General features: G+C 44.4%; 1 protein-coding gene across 1 annotated transcript in view; it reads right to left on the reverse strand.

Annotated features, from left to right (window-relative positions):
- ABCA4 (ATP binding cassette subfamily A member 4) overlaps window positions 1–17,248 on the reverse strand; it is a 1,114,059-nt gene that overhangs the window by 779,813 nt on the left and 316,998 nt on the right. Inside the window, exon 11 of the mRNA XM_078650330.1 lies at window positions 15,517–15,714. Within this exon, the coding sequence (XP_078506456.1) occupies window positions 15,517–15,714 (198 nt within the window). The remainder of the gene's footprint in view (window positions 1–15,516; window positions 15,715–17,248) is intronic.

Here is a 17,248-nt window from a genome sequence, read left to right on the forward strand (position 1 = left end):
AAACGCTTTTTCGGCGTCCAGGGCTATCATTACGGCCGCTTTGCTACTCTGGGCCGAGTGGTTGATTATATGGCATAGTAGTCTGGTGTTGTCATGGGACATGCGGTTTTTGAGGTATCCTACCTGGGAGTTGTGTATGAGTTTAGGTAGGTAGGCGTTAAGTCTGTTGGCTAGTATCTTCGCGTATATCTTGCAGTCTACATTTATGAGTGAGATCGGCCTGAAGTTCTTCGCCTCTGTCGTGTCCTTCCCTTCCTTTGGTATGACTATTATATTTGCCTCAGCCATTGATGGGGTCATGCGTCCTTTGCGGACGCACTCCTCAAATACCTGTTTCAAAGTGGGTTGGAGTGTGGTCAGGTATTGTTTATAGAACCCTGCTGTAAAGCCGTCAGGCCCTGGTGCCTTGTTTTCTTTGAGGCTGGCCGTGGCTTTCCTTATCTCATCCTCTGTGACTGTTAGCTCTAGGACGTCTCGTTCTCGGTCTGTTAGTGTGGGTGTGGCTATGCTGTTAAGGAGTTCCTCGCCCCCGTCCTCTTTTAGCGTGTCGTCTCTTGTGTATAGACCCTCATAGAAGTCCCTGAATACCTCCAGGATGTCCTTATTGGCAGTCTGGGCCTTGTTGTGTTTGTCTTTGATTGCCCCAATTGTGTGCTGCTTTTGTTTCCCTTTCAGATAGGTTGCTAGGTTTTTCCCCGCTTTGTTGGCAGTGCATAGGTTGATTGATTTGTATTTGTTGATCCAGGTCCCTGCTCTTTCGCTTAATATCCTGTTGAGCTCAGACTTCAGTTTGGTTAGCTCTGTGAGTGTGTTGTTGTCTTCTAGGCTGGCTATGTGGCTGTTCTCTAGTGTTTTGATCTCTTTCTCCAGGTCGGCGATCCTTTTGTTCCTTGCTTTGTTCATTTTCCCTTTTATTGTCATTACTATCCCCCGTATGGTCGCTTTAAGGGCGTCCCATAGTACCTCTCTAGGTGTTTCTGGTGTGTCGTTGATTGTCAGATACTCTCTAATTGCTGTGTCTATCTCTGCCTTCGCCGATGTGTGTTGAAGAAGGCCGTCATCGAATCGCCACCTGCGTGTTGGCTTCTCGTTGTGTCTGCCTGATAGGGATAGGCTTATATGTGCGTGATCTGATATTGTTCTGGGTCCTATCTCTGTGTGGTCTATGAGGTGTGTGTGTGTTTCTGACATTAGTATATAGTCTATCCGACTATAGGAGTTGTGGGGGTTGGAGTAGAATGTATATTCTCTGGCGTCCGGGTTGCTTAGGCGCCACGGGTCCTTAAGCCTCAGTTTTGTGCACAGGTTTCTAAGGATGTTAGGGCTAGTAGTTGGGTAGCGTCTGCAGGGGTGCTTGTCTATTGCTGGGTCCAGGACTTGGTTAAAGTCTCCGGCGACGATCAATAGATCTTCCATTGGTAGGTTGTGTAGCTGGGCACCTATCCCCTCCCAAAATTGTTTATCCTCACTGTTAGGGCCGTATATGTTTGCGACATGGTAGGTCTCTCCTGCTCGCTTGAGACTGGTCACTAGTGTCCTGCCCTGGGTGTCTGCTTGGTAGCTTGTTAGAGACAGGTTCGAATTTTTGCTGATTAGTGTTATTACCCCATTCTTTTTGTTCTGGGCTGGCGATCCCACCACCTCCCCTATCCAGTTAGCTCTTAATCGCGGGATGTCTGCCTCTTCTAGTCTGGTCTCTTGTAGCACATAGATGTCGCTTTTAAGTTTCCTTAGGTGTTCGAGCACCTTCCTTCTTTGGCAAATCTATTTTTATCCGAAAATTGCAGTGGCCATACAATCGCATAATTCCAGAGGCTCTGCCTATATGGCATCCTGGCAGGACCTGAAGTGCTGGTCTGACGGGTCTGCTGGGTTGGATTTTAATGATGATTTCTCTGATATTACCACAATCATCGCCTCTAAGAAGCAAAACACTTATAAACTGTGATGATTTGCAAATCTGACCTTTTTAGCTGCAAAATTCGCTAATGGGGGGCACTTTTATTTTGGCGCCCGGGCCTATTTTCTGCCCCAATCCGACCCTGGTCAGTAGCAAACGTTTGCCGATAGTGTTACTGCGAAATGATCCTCCCGTGGAGACTCGCTCTCGCTCCCTGCATCTTTTCCTTTTTGGTTTTATATTATTTTGTATTTTCTTATTTCTTCATGACATTCTGCCTACAGCACTTCCCAAACTCTTTCCTCGTTCTGCACACCTCCCCGTTTTCCCTCCCAGTGCTCCCCATGCTTATCCACTGCAGGTGGGAGGCAATATTGACATTGTTTGAATTGCCAAAATAACCAACATTTTTTAAACTCGAAACATTGCAAACATCTTGCCGTGTTTGACTTTCTCTGTCCTGTGTTATCGCCAACTGAACGTTTAAGGAATGTAATAACATAACACAATCATCACTGAAGCCAATCGCGCACTTTGGTAGTGAGCGAACTAAGCTTGGTTGAGAGGGATTGAAGTTTTTGGGGTACAGGCCAGGAGTGCGTTGTTTTCCTAAGGCTAGCGGGATGAATTGGTTGCAGGCCTCCCTGTGTCTGCAGTCTGTTTTAACTGGCTGTTGCTAGGCAACAAGAGAATGCACCCCTTCAATGGGCGTGGCTGTTATCAGAGCAGCAGGTGCAGGGGCCCTTGTGCTAACTACCTGAGGAGCAGTGGGGCCTATTTTCCTTGCTTGCACCATTCCTTCTCTATTATCCATTTCGGAGGACTAGGGAAGCTAGTTGTTGGAAGAAGGTTCTGTGTATGGAAGCTGGAATCGATCTGTGGGTGGGACATTCTGCTACATTGTGCAAAAATGTCGTTTCTAGAGGGCATATTATCAGGGTACCTGGGTACAGAAATACTGACCCCGGTTTCCTGGGTCATCGTCAGCAGCCTATAAAACCTTAGAGTAGGGGTTTGGGTCTGCAAGCACAGGCCACCCCTGCCCCTACATGACCCCTACCCCCCCCCCTCACCCCACCCCCCACAGTCCCACAGAAGAAAACACAACTCTGTCCACTGTCAGACCACAGCACACAATGCCACCTACAACAACCTATTTTCAGTTGGCCAGAAACAGTTGGAGTGATACCGGCGGGAAACTTGGCCCTTACAGGCATCATCGTATTTCCCACAGAGTGGGCACAATCCTTTGGTACATCTGACCCTCAGTTGCCAGATAAAGGTAGACTTGATAGACTTCACTGGTTCCCAGAAATAAACAAGAATGACGTTTGAAGGCCTTTGCCACATGCACAAGGCTTACAGGGCCAGAGGCCGGGGATGCTTGCACAAGCTCGCCACGTGGCAAACAGAGCCAACGAACACAGGGAGAGATCCGTGAGAGCTCAAGTATCCAGACTAAGGACCCAAGCCTCAGAGGGGACCAAACTACACCCTAATGCCTCAAACTAAACTGCCACTGCATGCTTTCAACAAAACGCCACAACTCCAGGAGCAGTGAATGAAGAATTCTGGACCGGAATCCTCCCACCCAAAACTGGACTCTAGCTCCCCCTTTCTGTATGTTACCTGGCTCTCTGAAGTAACCCGCGAGAGCCACACAGCTCTATAGAAATAATTTAAATAAATAATGTACCCTTACAGAACCTTCTGTCATCAGAGCATTTTGACACTGGCACTCAGGTACACTAGAGCGAAGTCGCAGCCTGTCCAGTCCACTCTGGGAGATGGCAGGCTGAACGAAATCTCACCTGGATTGGAATTTGTGACCTCTGCGAGTTTCCTATCTTGTTCTACACACGTAATAAGTTTCACTTGAATTATCGGTTGCACAAATCTTTAATTTAGAATTTAATTTGCATCCAAGGCAGCAGTAGAGACAATAATTTGCCCACCCTGTCAGGCAACCTGAGTCACGTTTTCAAGTGTAAACTATAAAGAGGTTTAGGAACCTCTCACCCCCTGTCAATCAACGATCAATAACAAGGCTCCCAGTTTTATCACGAGGCTAAAGTGCAGCATGTTCTCTCTAAGACTATGAAGAGGGTTAGTGAGGCACGCTACACAGACGGAGCAGGCAGTTTTCTTTGTTCCCATACACTTCATCGACCTAAGGTCAGTAACCAACAATTACTGCACATCAGTAGGCCCTGCAGCGGCCTGCACCTCCCTTGGCAGACATCTTGTAATACCTAATGATGCCTTTGCTGAGCTTTGAATAATATGTTGTTGCATTCTGAGACAAACCACATGCTGTGCAGACTGTGCATGTGGTTTTTAATGTCTGGCATTTTGTCTCCTACCAGCGGACAATAAATTGACACACTGTGTCCTCAGAGTGTGATGTGGCGCCCAGAAAAACAGTGCCCTCTTTGTAAGTGTCAGACAGATGGAGCCTGTAATGACAATCTCTAGTACTTGGCTAATTCAGCAGGCTTCTTTTTTGTTTGCTTCTTAAGTGCTAATACGGTTCATTTTTTTTGTCTTCTCTTCGGCTCTTATTGGCCCTGTGTATTTGGCGCGCATCTGCAACCTAGGCTGCAACCAGCGGAGACGCCACACTGGAGAATGTGTTTCTCCAAGGTAATCCGCAGCTTAACTGGGACTGACCTTGTGTGTGGCAGAGTCAGTGGGCTGTCCGGGTTTATCCCTCATCAACGAGAAGGCCATACTAAGCCAATTTAAGAAGCCGCGGCGCTTTGCTTACACTGCAGAACAGCACTAAAGTGATCATGCGGGGTGGTACACCCGGTGTGGCGGGTCTCAGGATGACTTCTTTCAAGATCACAGAGGAGATTATCCCCTCCAATATCGAGGTCTACAGAAATTAGCCCTAGATCCGAATTGTCCGCATAGTTTTTCTCCGCGGATTTATTTCATGTGGTCGTGATGTGTGTAGGATGTTTGCGGGTGGTGACTGTATTGTGCGACTTCAATAACTCCCTCTCCTCATTTCACCTACCAGTGGTGGAATTCTTCAAAGCCCAGATCAGTGGGACAAGAGAGCACCTGGGCGACCCTCTGGGTGGCCAATCAGCCCATGACTGATGCCTTCAGTATCTTAAGCTGAGATTATCTCATTATTGTCAGCACAATCCTATAGCAACCTCCAAAGCTTCAAGTTCCTAGAGATCACCTGCAGTTGGGTGGGAACCAGTTAAAATAATTTCGCCAACTCCTCTAGGAAATAAGGGGCTCAAATATAACCAATGCCGAGTCCAATTGGTGTCCATTGGCTATCAAGCTATCAGCTTTGCCAATGCTTGCTGGCTATGAATGTTTTAACACAAGCAGACATGTTTTATTAAATGGTTTTAAAGCTGTTTAGGATTGGCGCGACCTGCAGTGCCTGCGCCGCGCCGACTCTAATGCTCAGAGAACAGTGAAGGCCCGAATTCAAAGACTTCCACTGGCTCGAGTGAGTTCAAGGTGTTAGTGCAACACCTATCAGGTACCCCCCCCTTCTCACGGGTGCCATGCTGGTTATTCATCAATCTTTTGTGGTTGAGCACTTCCGGGGTGGGCATTTGGAGAGGGCCGTCACTTTGAGCTTTACCACTGTATGTGTTTAAAATGTTACTTCCAGTCGTGAGCCATCAGATGTATTCTCAAGCGGGTTGATGGCCATTTGTTCCTCTGATCTCTGCCAAGGGCTTATCTCTTCTCTCTTTTGTGCAATCACCAGAACTCCCTCTTATGAGAATGGATGTCAAGCACACTGTTTCCTTCACAAACTTGATAAATAAAACACATGACTTTTCCTCTTCACAACTTTCCAAAATAATGCCTTTCACTTTTCTGCCATAAAAGCCATTCATGGCAAAATACTTAAGCATGGCTGTTTAACTTCCAAAAAACAGGGACTGACTTCCACATGTCAGGCAGGGAATTGTTCTACTTCCTCTCCCAACATGTCCACAAAGGCTCTCATTGAGAAGCACTGGAGTGAACAAGTGCTGGCACCAGCTCCTATGTAAGGATTTTCAGCGCCCCACGCAAAATTACACGTTGCTATTTAGGCTCACCCTTTCCACTAGAAACGCGTTTTTTGACGTCATTTGTTGCAATTGATACCCTTTTCCGGTCATCTGTGGCCGTTCCATCAGGCCACCTCCTGCAGTGGCCTTAATATAATAACAGCCCTGATTGGGATCTTGGCACAGCATCTGTAGCAGAGGAGGCATAATCCTCAGACGGGCTCACGTACACAAACAGTAGGTAGAACCACAAACACTCCACACCAGTAAATTATCAAAACACAATCGTTTACTCTTCGAGTGTGAGAAAATATTTCGATAATGAACAAAACCTGGGTACATTATCACCATATATCACAAACACGGGCCGTTAACCAGGAAGCCAAGAAGTGTTCTCCACGAATAACAAAGCGAACAGGCCTGGCCTGCATTTTTAACCTGAATAACATATTAAAACAGTCTACTGCAGTGAAAAACAATTAAAGAACGATGATTTTCTGTATACAATGCATCGGTGAGAAAAAAAATTAATCTGTAGTAGTTTAGATTTCTTTTGAGATGTAAAAGAGGTCTTCCTCCATCAAAGTAAACTCTCCTTAGGATGTTTAATGATACATCAAACAGCCAACAGCTTGAGATGAGAGAGAAAAGTTCCTCCAGGCGAAGCCAAAGCCCAGTCTGCGTATTTTATAGAGGTATTAAGCCAGACCTCAACAAGCATTGGCAAAGCCAACAGGTCTCGCCTATGGGAGATCTTTTGGCTCTGTCAATGTTTTGCTGGTCATGTTGCAGAGCGCATCTGCTATGCAACATGGCTCAAAGTAAAGAAAAAAACATGATATGATGGCTACAGCATTGACAGCGTCGTAGCGCATTTATTTTTTACTTATAGCCGTGCTGAACAGCAGCCACGCTGTGCAACATGGCTAACAAAACATTCAGAGTCACAGACTTTTCTGTAGTATCCATTTTCAGATGGTTTTCTCAGCATTTGTTAACAAGAACTATGGAACAGCTTGTAGACTGAAAATAGTCTTTCATGATTTCAAATGGAGACCAACAGATACAGCTAGAAAGCCACTGGAAAAACATTGAAACCAAAGTACTGCTCTGGGCTGTGACTGGCAAAGTACAAAGCCAGTGGCTGAAGATTCCATAGCAGAGTACCAAAACGACTGAAGAAGGCAGACCCAAAACCCCTTAACAAAAGCGTAAAATGCAGTATGCTTACCTTGAAAGGAACAAGTGCTATACACGTCAATAAAAGCTTGTCTCACTTTCAGCCCAAGAGCCAAGAAGGAGCTTAGGCTAAGCCCTAGTCATTGCTCAAGCTCTCTCTTGGTCTACCAGCTCTATTTTTTGTTGATCCCTCAAACAGCACTCAAACACTCTGCCACAGGGCTTATATGCTCTCCCGCACCTAGGATGAGTGCTAGAATTACCAGCCAATCTCCGGGAGCAAATGCTTATATTGGCCTCTCCAAGACCACGTCCTCAACTGGAGGAACAATCCACTCTGTGAGCTCAACTGGAGGAGCAATCCACTCTGGGAGAGACCCTGGAAGATAGAAGGGTCCCTTCCTCCACGAACAGTGTTCAGACCATAAGCTGAGCCTCATTTCATCCCTGGTATATGGGACAACCCCAGGATCTCCTGTTATCCTACTCTGGAGAAGTAGGAGAGAAGTCTTGGTATCTACATGTGGCTGAGGAGGCGTCTCACTCCATTTGGTGCGCTCTGGCCTAATTGGGAGAATAGCAGAGCGCAAGATTACTGTGGTGTTAGTGTACCCCACCCTTGCCCTCATTAGGGACTACTGAGAGACAACCATTAATAGAATGTAAACCTGAATTTGGAGAATTGATCTGGAGTTCGCAGAGGTGGGGCAGCAGTTAGCTGGAGATGAGTTGAAGTTCCTATCTGCAGACAAGTGATCACTACGTATCGCATAAGCCACCTTGTTTTTGGGTCACTCTTACATGCTCATGAACTTTAATGGGCAGATCATGGAGTCTTTGCGGGTCCCATCCAATGTTCATAGGTTTGAATCACAAATACTCTAGAGGTTGTTATGGAGTCCTTACAGTTAGATGGATTTGGAGAATTATGTAGAATTTAATTATTTGGAGTCTTCTTCCTAGTACAACATTCAGACATCCCTCAGGTTCTTATCCTGTTTTTTGTTATAAGGATGCTGGAGTTTTATGGTCAAAAGACATGAATATCTAATATTTACGTCAAGAAATTTAAAAGTTTGAGTAAATATACATGGCCTTAATTCTTACATAGCTTGTGGGCTTGGATTATGTTTTTATACCGAATGAGATCCTACGTGTAGAATTCAGAGCTGATTTATCTAGAATTAGCATTTCCTTAGTAAAATTCAAGATCCTCAGTTTGGAGCCACGAACTCCTCCGTTTGTAATATGAGTAGGAGTATGATTTTCAGTGATTCGCCCAAACAGATTGGGAATACAGTGAGTCATTTCACAGATTACTTTAGACAATCTGAGCAGGTGAAATGCACAACAGACATGGTCCGCAATTTAGGGTTGAAGCTGGTACCCCTTGTTTGCCATATGGTACCCATGGTCTCAATTAGGACTGCGTGAAATTTCAATTACACCAGAGTAATCAGAGTAATTTCAGTAATTACGCATTACTCATGTAATGCAAAATTACCAAAATTATGCACTGACTCCAGCTTGAGTAATTCAGAGTAATTTGAGGCAAACATCCTACCCATGAGTACAAGAACAACGAACTAAGAGAGAGTGAGCAGCTGCTGGCTACTGCGGTTCCTGTCCTGTAGCGTTTAGTGCTGTTTTTCTTAGCGAAAAAATAAATCCTCAGGCCCATTTTAGACACAAGTGCACATTTTGCACTACGAAAATAGAGCTAAATTGTGTATTACACCTTTCACACAATTACGCATAATTACAAGTAATTTTGCGGTAATTACAAGTGATTATGCTAGACAGAATTAAGCCATTTACGCCCACCCCTTATCTCAATGACCATTCAAGCAGAACCAGCGACATACCTCCAAGAACTATAGTTGCTTTCTGTAGGTTCAGCTCCACAGTTTTATTCTTAGTCCATCAGCAGCACAGAGTAGGATTTTTAGGGGTAATGGTTTGGACAAGGAGGTTTATTTTTTATTTTTAAATAACCTTTATTGTAGGCTAGAGTTATTGAACATGGCATGGTGCCTACATCCCTGTTCGGGCCGGCAGTGCAATGTAGAACTAGGTATAGCAGTATAGGCAGTGTAAAAGTATACAGCAAGCCGCCTACAACCACTTCAGGCCGGCCGCGTTAAATGAAACATTTTGGCGAATATCTTTTTAGGGGCGTGAGCATAAGAGACAACCATAAGAAATAACCATTACCACTTAACATTGTTGACATGATAAGTTGACCATTCAGATAACATGAACGTACTGTTAGCACCATCAGTGACTCTTCCATAGTCCCTGTTGTCCCCCTGGGTGTTGTCCCCTGGCCAGAGTGACTTAATATGCTTTAGTTCGCACTTCCTTTGTTTGTCCCATCGTTGCCTGGTCGAGGTTCGGTGGCTGTGTCTGTGGTGGTGGTCTGCTCCAGAAGATATGATTGGAGGGGAGACCATATGTCTTATGGACAGGAGGAAGGTGGCAAGAGCTCGGCATAAGTGTGTAATTGGTCTTGGCAATAGAGAAGATCTTGCAGCCAGTCCTTAAATTTGGGAGCTCTCCCTCTACCCCACCTACAGGCGATTCGCCTCTTAGTGAGAAGAAACGCTAGGGAGACGTAATTCCACACCACAGCAACTAGTGCCTCAGTGTATCCTAGAAGCATAATTACGGGGTCGTGGGGAACATGTAGCCTAGTCATACAGTCGAGTGCGGTCAGCACCACCGTCCAGTAGCACCGTATGAGGGGTCAGTCCCAAGCTAAGTGTCTGAAGTCCGCTCCTTCACTTCCGCAGCGGTCACAATGGTCATTGTCGCGGAGGCGCTTCAAGCGAGAAGGTGTATAATAAAGGCGGTGAATGTATTTGTAGTGTATGATGCGTAGTCTGCTGCTAGCAGAAATATTTCCAGTTTGACGGCAGCAGAAGGACCACTGCTCATCAGTAAGGGGGGAGCCCAGGTCCTTTTCCCAGCATGCCCTAGCTGAAGGGGGTCAAACGCGAGGTCCGTTTTGAGTTGTAGGGTATAGCAGCAATAACACATGTGTAGGGGTGGCTTGTTGTAGGAGGGCATATAAGGGACACATGATGGGGGTTCCTGAAGGAAGCTCGGGGTGAGGGCCTTCATATCCAGTCACAGCCTAATGCTCCAGGGGAGTAGGTAGGGTAGTGCCAAAGAATTCCTCACTGGTGCAGAATGTGCCTTTAATATCGAGTTTACCCCAGGTCTGGATGGAAAGTTTCCGCAGGAGTCAGCGGCAAGGAGTTAACATTATAATGTAATATGCGATTTAGACTGACCCTTGCCAATTTTGTGAATCAATGCCCTTGGAAATACGCAAAGGGTATTTTTTTAGCACAAAGCCATTTTGAGCAATGACAAAAGTTTACAGATGAAAATGACTGATTTACACCTGTCCCATATCCACAAAATTAGCAGGTCTAAAGGCATTTACCATTCTGTCATTGTCTGCTGCGACTGTCTACAATTATTCCATGGGAAACCTTAGACAAGAGGTGAAGAGTAGACGGACCCTTTCCCACCTCAGAAAAGGTCAGAGAGTTGCTCCAGCAAAGTGATGGAGAAAAGGAATGAACACGCTAAAGCTGAGTGAATATTTAGGGGAAAGGTTTCTAAACAGATTTTTTTTTCCATGGAGAACAAAAAGAAAATGAAAACAATTGTGCACTTGTCTGTCTTTCCCCAGTGCGCAATTGTACAGTGTACAATTTTGTATCGGGGAAATAACATAGAAAACTGTCACATGATGACATTGCCAGTAGCATGCCTAGAAAATACAAGTGCTACCAATGTTTTTCACTATCAATAAATACTAAATCTGCACATGTTTGCAGTAGTACTACTCAGAGTTGTACAGCCATGCCTTAAAGGGGAGGCGGATGCTGTGTGCGCTGCAAGCAGTTGGGTCACTAGCTTCCATGAACTATGAACGCTCTGCGAGGGTTAAGGCGCTGCCACAAACACCACAGCACTTTCAGAGACCAGCTAGGAGCGTCACGGGTAGGGCGCGTACGTTTTAGGCCCCAGAGTACTTTGTCCTTATATCAGTGGTGGTTTTTAAATGAAGTCGCACATATCTATTGCCACCAAGGGAGCTAATCTCAAGATGAGCATATTAAGGAAACTAAAACCCTTCCTCCCTCAGGCAGATCTAAAAATTGCAGTATGAGCCCTAGTACTGCCAAGATTAGACTACGGAAGCACCTCCCTCTGTGGCACCACCCTCTGTGGTCTCCCTAAATACAGGTTGGCACCGCTGAAAGCAACAGTGAATGTTGTGGCTATACTGGTATCAGGAACCAAAAGAAACAGTCACATCTCACCAACCTTGAAAGCACTGAATTGGTTGCCTTATGAGGCAAGAATACACCTTAAAGTGGTGTGCATGATGCACAAAGCAATTCACAACAATACACCCAGTTACTTGGCACTAAAACTGGAAAAATCTGGAGGTTGTAGACAACTACAAAGTGCGAGCACTTTCCTTTTGAAACCCCAATCCTTCCAGAAGAAAAGAACATGCTGTAGAGCTTTCGCAGGGATTGCACCAAAGATTTGGAACTCTTTACCTCCACTGGTGCGAGGAATCACTTCCTTTACTGCTTTCAAAAAGGAAGTAAAAAGACTACTAATGAACAAATTAATGTCCTAAGTTTTAATTGTTGGATGTCTCTGAGTGTAAGACTTTTCATCACAGCCCTTGTTGCTCTATATCTGTATGCAGCTTAATGCTTAGTTAGCTGTGGATGAGTCGCGTGAAAACTGTACCAACGCGATGAAACACGTGTCGGCTGGCTATGGAATGATTAAACATTCAGAAATCACCACAATGACTGTTTTTTATATCTGAGCAATCAAGCTGTCTTGTACACTGCATTATTACTTATATAATTTGTTCATCAATGTTAACTGTACTTCTGGTGTGTGCATAGGCATCTCTTTGATTTACGTTTTTGCATGTCAGATGTTTCTGTCATACAATTTACTGAGTGGTTAAGGGGTTTTTCCACTCGCCATTTGCACCACATCTAAGATTTTGACCACTAGACCTTTTGCGTATACTTTTGGCAGAGCACCCGTCATTTACTCTGTGCTTCCTAAACCTTTCTCAGTCATTGCGCTTGATCATCTATACTTTCTATATATATCTACTTTTAATCGTTCAAAGTTATAATATGTATGTCTGATAGCACAATTTCCTAACTTTCAGTAACTATCTAGTGTACAACATCCTGCAGAATCTCGGTCCTCTATGTTTATTATGTATATACTTTATATTTCTATTGTTACAAATTGGCAAATTTGATTGTGTGTATACCACCTCATCCATTTATATTCTTTTATTGTAAAATGCTCTGATACCCTCGTGGGTCACGTTCGCGCTTTATAAAACTCTATAAATAAATAAAGCTGCAGTATATAATTAACCACTTCTGTGCATTAGTCCACAGGACTTATGTGCATTGCACATGCTTAGATAGCACATTGCATCAGATGCCAAATAGAATGTGTCCTCCCAGCCCACGTCTGTCTAGATCTTAAATATGACGCTGACGCTGCTTCTAAAAATGGTGTGCGGTGGTAAACAGAAATATGTTCCTGGGAGTTGTCATGCATCTGATCACTAGGATTTAAAGGCATGGATGTTTACAAGGGGGTTTAGGGCAAGTGTTTAGGAGATACTGATTATACAGTATTACATTTATATATGCTAATAACGTCCCTAGGACAGCCATTCCCACTGGTACCGCGCAGGCCACTCACTAAGCTCTGTCCTAATACCAGCCTGATGATATCAACATGAATGAGCACAATTCCTTGGAGACACAGGCTCTCCTGATGGTACCAATTCTGTTGGACCATGTTCAGCACTCCATCCGGGCCCATGTGATCGACATTTCTCTGCTTTGCTGCCTTGCAATACACAACTTTTTTTGGGGAGGTGTGGTTGTGCTTGTAATGGGCCAGAACCCATGTGGTACAGGACTGTGTTGGTGCACTCAGTTTGTGCATGTGCTGTTTATTATATAGTCATGGCCGGTTCTGCTTTTCGATTAGTCGTGAACTGTTGTCAGTGTGTTAATTGGCCCAGAACATCTGGGTGCTGCTGCAGTGGGTATCACACATGGTCATACTACTTTAAAAGCTCCCAGCAGCAGTAGGAAGTGTGTGCTCTCTGATAGGCTGTACTGAGGAGAGTTAACATGTCTGTGCTGCTCAGTATAGACAAGATGCTGTAGAAATATGCCCTCTTCCCTGACTAGATTTTATTTGGCCCTCTGTGTGTGTTGCCCAGTCACTCTGCACGTGCTCGGTGAAAGCTTTAGGTTTAGCACATCTTAGTCTTATGAACCGCCTTTTTTTGTGTTTTAAAATTAACTTTACAGCATTCGGGCTTCCGTGCAAGCGTAACTTTTTCACGAAATGTGCGCAAATCATTGTATTTGTGTTCTGGTAATAATAACTCATATTTAAAGTTCTCAGTTTGCATTTCTTTCGATTTATTATTGGTTTAAAAATATTTTTCAACAATAAGACTATCCAAACCTACGGCTTCTAAATTCACTAACATTTATTTTAAAGTATTATAGCTCAGTAATCTTTTATAAAAGTTAATATGCATTCATATAGGATTATAACAAAAAAACTGAATTTTTCATAAGTGTGTATGCGTAACTTTAAATATATCCGTGTTCTTCCTATCTCCGATACTGAACTCATTTACTGAGCATTATTCCTTTTATTGAATTGAGATACTCTTTTACCTTCTCATATGCATTATTCAACAATGAAAACGTTCCTATGTGCTAGTACTTTTTTCTCACACAGGTCTGACTCATTTGCTGTCCATAGCCTTTGGAAGAGAATTATGAATGTCATGATGATGTTCTTACCTGTTGGTTACAGCTCCAGCACTTTGTTACCTTCACAACAGTGCACCACCACCGGCCCGGCCCCACCTCAGCACCAGCACAGCCCCACCTCAGCAGCATTTCAGCACCAACGCGGTATTAGTGCAGCACAACCTCAGCAACAGAGCAACATCACATCAGCACATGCACCAACTCAGCATCACTCAGCACCACCTGAGCAAAAGCTCAATACCACCTCAGCACTGTGCAGCACCAGCACCTCACCATGACTCAGCATCGCAGCATAACTCAGCACCACCTCAACATCACTCATCACCACCTCAGTATCACTCAGCATCACCTGAGCATCACCTCTGCACCAGCACAACACCCCCACAGCACCGTCTCAGCATCACTCAGCACCACCTCAGCCCCGCCTCAGCATCACTCAGCACCACCTCAATCTGCCCTCAGAATCTGGCATCTGTTAATTTTCACCTAGTGTCCGTCCGCTGCTCGTGTTGTATTTCAGGTACTATTTCACAACTCTCACCCTCCTGTTGTTTACATCCCCCCCATAACAAAGAAAACTATATCAAACAAGGATTAGAACAGGTAGAAAGAAGTTGCCAGCATTGCAAGTACAAAAAAACTAGAAGACATTTTTTAATAAGGTCGTTCAGTTGTACATAATGTCTTCTTGGTTATATATAAGGTAACAAAAATGCTTATAAACACTTTTTTATTATAACTTTTCAACATGCTGCACAGCAGCCACACTGCTCTACAGCATAGCTTAAAGAAATTGGCAAAGCCGATAGCTCTGGCTAAACACTTATTAGGTCCCAAAGGCGGGACCTATTGGCTATGCCAATGTTTGATTGGTGCTGTCACGGCCACAAGACCCAAAAATAGAAACAACCGACACACTGACCCTTTGAAGTTGGCCTATCTGGCAGTGGCAGACAGCTAGACTGTAAGATAGGCCAGTCCAACACTGGTACTACATGTGCAGCTTTACGCATTTTCTTTGTGAATATGTCCCTAATATTTTTGGGATTCTTGTGGTGGAAAAGTGAATTTTATCCAGTGCCATACACAAAATTCCCAGATGTAGAAAAACACTGTCAAATTCCATCATTCCTCTCCAGGGAACTGTGCCATTCTGTCAACCCCTTGTTGGTAAGAGCGGTTGTGGTATTACAGGCCAGGCTCTATGTTCGCAACAATAGTTCATGTATCTAAATTAGTAAATTAGTGGCTATGGAGCCAGGACTTTATTGATGAGTTACACTTTCTAAAACTCAATGTGGTCTTTAGCAAGCCCTTTTATATCCATATTTCAGGATGTTAACATCAATCCATTAACGCTTACAATGCATCTATGTAAGTAACATTAGTAACTAGAAGGGCACATTCAGCACTTTACAAAACTCCTCAACAAACAAAATGACAAATGTCCTTTGCATACGTTGTGGTGATTTTAGACTGTGTAAGGTCATTCTGTACTTCCCACCCGAGAAGATCTTACCTCCATGTAGTGATTGAACATCCGCACAGTGCGGTCTGTGAAATTGAAGACGTTGCGCCAATCAAAGTTGCTGGCCCCTGGTGGACGGTCCTCCTCGTGGCCATTGTAAAGGAAGTTTATGATGTCTTCGGCCAACAAACTTGTGTCTGACAGCTGTCTGTTCAGGAAGTCCTTGACCATGGGGTTCTTTATAGTATTCTGAAAATAAATGGAGCACGTGGCTTACCAGATCATTTCACAAGTTCATGTCACATACCACCTTATTGTGCGATGCTGTGAGTAGCACAACAAAGAAGTACACACTTTGGCAATAGACCCTTAAAGGGAGTGTGGTCAGTCAATTCATCATTTTACACAAGCTTTTACTGGCGCCGTTGCCAGTTCAAAGATGGCTGCCTTACTGACATACACAGCCCTTGTAAAGGATGCAGCAACAATAAAAACTTGCCATGACAGATGGCCATAATTGCATCACCATAAGCACTGGGGGGATGATTCCCAAAAGAACGACTTGCTGTCAAAAGTACGAGCACTGTAATTGAATAATTAATTACCTAAGTGACTGAATCCCAAAGTAGAGAATAAAAAGCCAAACTCTATTTAAGTGCTTCTGTGTGTTCTGTTACATGTGTGCGTGTTTGTTTAATGCATGATACAAACGTTGCAGACACAACTCTTTATAAAACACTACCTCACAATGGATTAACTATGCACAGCCCAGCTTCGTCTACTAACACTCGTTGGCATAGCTAGACAGGGGAGATTGGGTGGGCCGACTTCCCGTTAAGGTAGCAGCACATATTTTTAGTCCTGTCTATGTAAAATGCATGTGCGGTGCAGCTGATGCAAACTGCTAAATGTTCCTGCCTTATTAGTGGCGTAATGCAGGTCCCGTGAAGCCTCTGAGGCGCAAAGGGGCCCCTAATCCTTCAAGTGGCCCTGAAACATTCAGGGGGTCTCATTCAGCGCAAGGTCAATGTCTATCTGTGAGATATGGGAGACTCAGGGGCCCCACATCACATTCTGCAGGGGAGCCACACTATTTTGCATTACGTTACTGCTCAACACCGAACATTGGGGCCCTGTAGCTAATCTCTGGGGAGCACCAGGAGCAACATTCTACCAAGTCTGGGCAACATTCTTGACATAATGTGCTAACAAGTGCACCGTTTGCCCCTTGGCGGTCCTAGACCCAATACCAGCCACTGATGCATTAGGCAAGCATGCAATCGGCGCACCCAAACCTTTTTCATTTACTTTTATTTTTAAATCTTGAATCTGGTACACTCTTAACTCGGTGCTCTGGGAACTCCTTAGTTCAACTCATATTGATGGCACATCCCTGCATTTGCCTCAAAATGGTCTTTACATCCATCAAAGTTTTGTCCACTGTTACTAGCCTGTTTCATTAACAAATACACCGTTTGCTCTCAATTTGCACTCAATGTATCCTGCCCAGCAGGAGCTGAACCCACCTCAGCCACAGTGAGCACTAGTGTAACAAAGTACTGGGCTACCCTCTTTATCAGTGGTAAAACTTGATAGCTAAAGCATAACAAAAAATCGTGGTTCTTATTGAAGCACTTTTTATTCTGACAACATCAAGGTTTGTTTGACGCATTCTCACAGGGTGTGAAATACACCTCCTGGTTGCCTAGAAATGTAGGGGCAGATTTATCGCAGTGCTGCGTTGCACTTGCATCAACCAAGTTAATACAAATACAACGCAACA

The sequence above is a fragment of the Lissotriton helveticus genome, chromosome 1_1, assembly GCF_964261635.1.
Source record: "Lissotriton helveticus chromosome 1_1, aLisHel1.1, whole genome shotgun sequence".
Classification (NCBI taxonomy): Eukaryota; Metazoa; Chordata; class Amphibia; order Caudata; family Salamandridae; genus Lissotriton; species Lissotriton helveticus.